At 36.1% G+C, this 6,803-nt stretch overlaps 1 protein-coding gene across 2 annotated transcripts in view; it reads left to right on the forward strand.

Annotated features, from left to right (window-relative positions):
* The window catches only part of ZRSR2 (zinc finger CCCH-type, RNA binding motif and serine/arginine rich 2), a 15,271-nt gene that overhangs the window by 654 nt on the left and 7,814 nt on the right, over positions 1-6,803 (forward strand). The window contains exons 1-7 of one of the 2 annotated variants that reach the window (XM_085323169.1): positions 83-372; positions 1,042-1,121; positions 1,296-1,395; positions 1,710-1,818; positions 2,154-2,240; positions 4,440-4,478; positions 6,310-6,425. In XM_085323169.1, coding sequence (XP_085179295.1) covers positions 200-372; positions 1,042-1,121; positions 1,296-1,395; positions 1,710-1,818; positions 2,154-2,240; positions 4,440-4,478; positions 6,310-6,425 — 704 coding nt within the window. In that variant the 5' untranslated portion in view covers positions 83-199. Of the gene's footprint in view, positions 1-82; positions 373-1,041; positions 1,122-1,295; positions 1,396-1,709; positions 1,819-2,153; positions 2,241-4,439; positions 4,479-6,309; positions 6,426-6,803 lie in introns of those variants that run through there. The other variant, XM_085323170.1, reaches the window with a different exon arrangement.

The raw sequence follows: 6,803 nt of genomic DNA on the forward strand, positions 1-6,803 counted from the left end.
CCCCTTCTTCCCTGCGTGTCAGTAGCAGATGAGAAAGCCTGGGAGGAAGGTCTGTCCTCTGATGAGACATAGGACTCGGTGGAGGGGACGCATGGGCTGGATGAATTGTTAGGCTAGCTGAATCTCAGCTGGAGGATCAGGTGTGAGCAGCACACGCAAAGAGCAGTTGCTCTTTGAGTGCAAGCTCTCAGGGTCCTGGATGAAGGACCACCACAGTGTCACTAATGCCCCAGCTGTGCAGGTGGTGACCTTCTGGGTAACCGTGAGCGGAAGGGGCAAAGCTGTGGGTGAGAGTTCATGGCTGCCTGAGCAGCAACTGTGGGACCTTCTAATGTTAGGTAATCTGAAACAGCAACATTTTGATCTTGCTTGGTGAGTTGAAGATAGTCATCTCCTCCTATTCTTCTGTTACGAACTGGGGAGAAAGAAGGAGCTGGAATGAAAAATGACAGAAAGTGGGTTGATATGAAGAGGCTTTCAGATACCTTGAGAAGTTTTAGCTATAATGAAAGCATAGTGCTGTTTGTAGGTAAGCCTTGAAAAGTTGTCAGACAGGCAAGGATCAGTCTGGCCAAGCTGTGGAAAAATCTGAGATTTAAGAATTATCTGTGGAGAGTGGTATGTGAGCTTTTGATATCTGTATACTTTAAGGCTGTTGTCTGTAGAGAGTATGAAGGGTATTGAGATACCAAGAATTTCTCCCTCAGGTAGGGACTTCCAGAATTTCATACCCTGTAGAAGAGAGAAAGAYCATGTGCTGAAAGGGATGCCAAAGCTTCAGAATAAGGGGATCTTTAATTTTTTTGTTGCTAGTCTCATCTAGTGACCAAGTTTCAGAAGCAGAGGCCAGCTGCTGCTGGCCACATGCAAGTCTTATTTTTTTTTTATTGAAATCTTAGATATCTCTGTAGAGTTATTGTTTCGTATGGATATTTGTTAATTTTGCAGTGTGTAGGCTTTATATTGCTGATATAATTGAGTGCATTTATGACAATAAAATTCTTTGGCTGTTGTAACATAAAAATACTCTGTCGCCTTCAGCCATCAAAAATACAGAGCTATTCTGAAGAAAGAAAAGCGGAAAAAAAAGCGTCAGGCACTTGCCAAACTGAGAGATTCAGGTAAGTGTGAAGTGTTTTGTATTTTGTATTGTCAGTTGAACTGATAGTGAATTTTTTCCTTACTTTCATTTTTATTACTTGTTTAAAACAAGACATCATTTTGTGTATTGCTGCTTATAACATCTGATCATTTAGATGCATTGTTTCAGTCTTTTTTTCCCTTTTTTTTCTCAGAAGCTACAGAAAAAGATGAGTCAATATCTGAGGAAGAGGAGGAGGAACTGGAAGAAGAGGAAGAAGAAGAAGAAGAAGAAAAAAAACTTGAGGCAGAAAGGTCAAAAATCTCAAAATTAAAATCAAAATTCTAGAAATTAAAATATATACAGTAAATAAATTTCTGGTCATTTCCACTGTAAAACAGAATTTATTTTCTATATTTTAGGGTATACAGTTTTTTCAAAGTATTAATATTTCCCATAGAAATTCCTGTTTTAAGGAATATCAGATAAGCTGCAGTTAAAGCTGAACTACAGAATTTGAATTGTGTGTTTTGGTTGTTTGATTTGTCACATGAAATTATGTGCAACAATTGCACAGATTGTGGATAACCATTACATTTCCCGAAGTGGTATCTGGTTSTGTTGGCAGACAAAAACTACATGAGCAGTGGTTGCTAAGAGAAGAAAAGGCCCAAGAAGAGTTCAAGCTTAAGAAAGAAAAAGAAGAGGCAGCAAGAAAACGTCAAGAAGAAGAAGAGGTGATGTATAGAATGAGAATTATGGTTGTTTGGCAGTAAGGGAARTTTAGTGTAACATCTTCTACTTTTCCTTAGCAGACCTAGTTTTCCTGACGTTGATATGGTTGAAAGTATAAGTTCTTCTTTCATTTTTTTTCACTTTAGAAGAGCAAAATTAAGAATTTTCTAGCTATTTTTTTAAAAAAAGGTTCTTCAAAAAGATTTTCTCCAGAGGTTTGTTTACTTATGACTGAATGAAAACTTGATGATCAAAGAGTAACGTAACATGATAGTTTTGAACTTGGCTACAATGATTATAAAGCATTTATTTGTTTTCTATAATTTTTGTCCTAAAGAGAAAGATCAAAGAAGAATGGGAAGAACAGCAAAGAAAAGCAAGAGAAGTGGCACAGCAGAAGCAACAGCAGAAGAGAGAAAGAGAGGTGATTCCCACAGTGGGAGGATAAACATGTTACATATCCTCTCACATTATCAGATGCAACAGTTTATGCATGTTGAAGAAGCATTTTATTCTTAGTAAAAGCATAAATGTGTTAGTTACTTCCTCCTTCTGTTACTTCCTCTTTCTGTTCTATCTAAATTGCTGAAAATATTCTTCATCAATACAGATGACTAATGAATTCATATACCTAAAAGGAAAACTATTTTTAATGCATCTGCTTACTCRTAACATGTTTCCTCTGTAGTTTTTGACATTGGCTAAACACAAAGGTGCATTGTCAGTGCAAGTTCTGATATGTGCCCTTTTTGCATTTTGTGTTGAAGACAATCCTTATTTAATGTCTTACATGAACACAATCAGTGCTGAAGAAAATTTCTTAAAATTGTGTGGAATATGGTACATTGCTGCTGTTCCTTAACATAGTTCTTAATCAAAAGATATATTGCAGCTCTCCTTAACCTGACTCATCCAGCAGGATGTATCTTTTTTTTTCCTCAGAGCTCCTTAAGTGGGACAGAAAAATATACTGAAGATACTAGTCATTGATGGAATTTCTGTTAACTGTACCTTCTTCTTAAGTTTTAGATTTTGAATGACAGGAATGTGAGATGCCCTGTACAAAAATCCAAAGTGAGGACTGGTCTGTCATCAATAAGGGGGCTTGCAGCTTTCTAGGATCTCTTTCTCATTAGCTTCTGTACATCTTCAAAAGAAACAGAATTCTAGCCATTTCTTTTGGTGATGTCTTGCTAAAAATGCTGTGGATTCACTAGTTTCCTGACTCTAGGCACAGTAGGAGAAAAGAAGTGAGCAAAGAGTATTCTCTTCTGCATTTAATGATTGATAGCGTCATTGGTTATGTAACGCTTCCATGATGATGAGAAAGGACAGCAGTTTTTATATTTCTTCTTCTTGCRTTAAGTGGCCCTTTCTCTCTTTGCAGAGTAGGGAGAGAAAATGTTTACATCCGTGACTTAAGGTTGAGATGTGGTTAGATAGAATTAAATCCCACTGTTAGTGTGGTTCTGTTCCTTCTTTCTCTTTTCGTATGGGTTTGTCTGATATCCGAGTGGCCTAATTGGTTCCCTGAATTAGTGGAAGCTGCTTTCTATGTTTTTTTTTTGTTGTTGTTGTTTTGTTTTTTTTTTCTCTCCTTGATGACTATTTTACTGGTTTAGTGAGCTAAATTGGCTCATGGAGGGCTTTGACAAGCACCTAGGGGCAGGCTGTGGGAGTGCCCAGCTGGGCACCCCCMTTTCAGCAGCTAGGAGTTGTGAAACTGATTTATATTGTCTCATGAAAGAGCATCTTATTCAAATTCTGATTTTATTAATTTATAAAAGTCTTTTTTCCMCCTCCATAATACAGGAAAACAGTTTTTTTTGTTTTTTTTTTTTAACAGCATGGATAATATCTGACGTACATTATGATTAATACCAGATGCTCTCTGGGTCCTCATCTTGGATTGCATCTTTTTTTTTTCTACTTGGTCGTCTTCTTTGTTAATTAATTCTCTTGCAAATTAGCATAATGCTAATATACGTTCCTGTGTTGCTTTTGTATAAATGTCTTTATTTTTGGAACTTTCTGGAATAATTTTATTAGAGCTGGTTTCAAGTTAGYCCTGAAAAATGGCTTTATTGCTTTGTTCATCTCACTTAGAGGAGGAAAGGGAAGGCGTGTCCTCTCATCTTCTTCATGTTTGCAATACTAGACAAAGTAAAACTTACCAGATTTCTGATAGCATTTCCTGACAGTTACTCGTTTTGCTTTAACAGAGGCTCAGTAAGCAACATGTTCTCTTTGTGTTACAAAATGTTGTAAGTTAAGAAGTTTGGCACAGSTAAATGATTATGTATTTAACAGTAACTAAACAGAGTGCTAGTGCAAAAGGTATATTTAAGTATTAATTAGTTTAATGGTAGTCTAAAAAGAGAAAATTCAAYTTTAAGTTCTCTAGCATTTAGATTAAAATATCATCTACATGAAAGTTGTCAGATGTATCCTTTAACAGCTTTGCAGTGTGTGAGGTACTACAGAGCAAAAGTCAAACTTCTGTAAAACTCATCAAACTTCAYTACATGTAATCAGTATTGCAAATTAGGTTCTTAACTAAAGAAACCAGATGTTTTGCGTGTCCTCAGGGTTTTCACTAGTCCTGTGTTTGCACCATTTATAGGCAGCTGTGCAGAAGATGCTGGATCAAGCTGAAAGCCAGGTATGTTCAGAAGCTTACGAAAAAAAAGAAAAAAAGAAAAAAAAAAGAAAAGAAAAATAATTTAATTGCTACCTGGTGTTGGCCTTCTACTGTGTTCTCCATCTGCTCTGAAGAACTTAATGGCCTGAGTAAACTTAGTATGCAGTGATTTACATTAGCTATAAGTAATGTATTTATTTGGTATGACATAATTAAGCATATTTCTGGCAGTTTGGTGGCCATGCAGATGTGCATACTCATTCTGGCTCAAGAGATTTGAGTCTAAARTGAATCTGGAAATTGTTTTGTGTGCTCTTTAAAAACTATACATGATGGTATGTTTGTGAGTTAGAATTCTAAATAAATCTGCCAGTCCTTCTGAGAGACAAGACAGCTTGCTTTTTAAGCAGATGGCAGGCTCTGAATCAAAGTATTCACAGAGAAGGCACAACTCCTCTTTAAAGARAAAGAGAGAGAGAGAGARTGTGTGCGCGCTTACTGCTTGGGTGCTTGGAAGAGCACAGATCCCAAGCTCACAGCATGCAGTAAGGAAAACTGCAGTCATTCTATTTTGAATCTTAGAGAGGTTGAATTAGTCTTTCCTTTTTCCTTAAAGAATAACATGACTTTTTATCTCTGTCATGTAAATTTGTGTAGATTTTTGTTCTACTTAATTTTCAGATTTATGCAACAGATTAAGCTTTACCCTCGTTACCAGTTGTTCATTGATTGCATTAACTACATTGGAATTGGATTGAGATCCAAATTATAATTAAACCGATGTTTTACTCTGTACTATGAGTAGAAAACTACTCTGAACTATTAATTTCCTAGAGCTCAGAACATATATTCCTGCAAGGGAAGGTGAGGAAATGTAGTCTATTAGAGCCTTCATATAAAACGAAGGGTTCAGGTTCTCACTTTTCGCACTGTTCAAATGACAGTGGTGGTTTATTGAGAGGAAATTGTGGCTGAGAATAATGAGTCTGGTGGCAGACTCAAATGCTGAATTAAACACATTTTTCAGTTGGAGAACTTAGGCTGCTCAGCTTCACAAGTCTTTTGGCTAATAAAAATGAAAATTCCCTTTTAGAAGTCTATATTCTGAGGTTTTTTTTGTGGTCAGTCAATACTTGCAACTTGATAATCATAATCTGATTTTCAGAAATCTTAATGTAATGGCCTTAGATAAGCAATATGGAAGCTTTTAATCATGGTACTAACTATGAATTTATTTTGTTGCTGTTGTTTTAATTCTGGCCTTTAGCAGGTTACTTCTTCATTTGCCTTTCCTTTCCTATTTATGTGAAAAGTGTTAGTGATAACCTTGCTGAGCTTTGAGTTTTTGAAAAGACAAACAAGAAATAGTMTCAGCCTTCCATCTGCTTCATGGATTCACTGCTATTCGTAGGTGACTACTGGAGTGAAGTAACTAACTAGGTTAGATGAATGGTAAAAATCTGTCCCACTATTTGTAGTTTTCATAGATGACAAATGAAATTGTTGATTGAGGAGCAAATAATATCATAACTGTGATGGTTATAAAATCTTTAAAAAGTTTGCCCTCAGCAAAAGAAAATATTCAAATTGAAATTATGAATATAAATTTCTTAAAACTGAGCAATCATTAAGAAAAAAGGTTTCCATTGACAGAGACCTGAGGCAGGACGCTTTGTAAAACTATGCTTAAATAGTTTCAAGTTTGCCTTTCTAGTAAAGGAGTACTCATAATTGCATGTGAATTCAATTGATGTTTTTACTTTGACATTACATTTCTTTATTATTTTCTAATTTCTATGTGTTTTAATTTTTTGGTTGGTTGGTCTTTTTTGGTTGGTTGGTCTTTTTGCAGCTGGAGAATGGTATTACCTGGCATAACCCAGAGCCCCCAGAGAATATAGGAACAGAGAAGGACAGAGCAAATTGCCCATTTTATATTAAAACAGGTTCCTGCCGATTTGGAGACAGGTAATCAACTTAATATTTACCATCRTAAAAATGTTCTGGAGGAATGAATGGGAGGCAACCCATTAGGTCATAYGCAAACTGAAGAAATCTTGCTTTATAAATTACTGCCATGTATTTGGGTAGGATATCCATTCTGGTACTAGATATTGAGAGCAAACTCATTGCCTGGCTGGAATTGAAGCGTCTATTGTTGTGGCATACTGAGAATACACTCTGATTTCAGCGGTCAAACTGACTTTACTTCAGTTCAGGCAGATGCAGAGATACATTCAGTCAGAACATATGTGATTTCTGCTGTTGGTGCAGGTCTGAAGGAACGGATCAGATGACCTGGTCAGATGGTGGGTGTCTCTTCTTTTTTTTTTTTTTTTTTTTTTT

Source organism: Rhea americana, unplaced genomic scaffold (assembly GCF_003343005.1).
Source record: "Rhea americana isolate MKP2758 unplaced genomic scaffold, rheAme1 scaffold_82, whole genome shotgun sequence".
Taxonomy (NCBI): Eukaryota; Metazoa; Chordata; class Aves; order Rheiformes; family Rheidae; genus Rhea; species Rhea americana.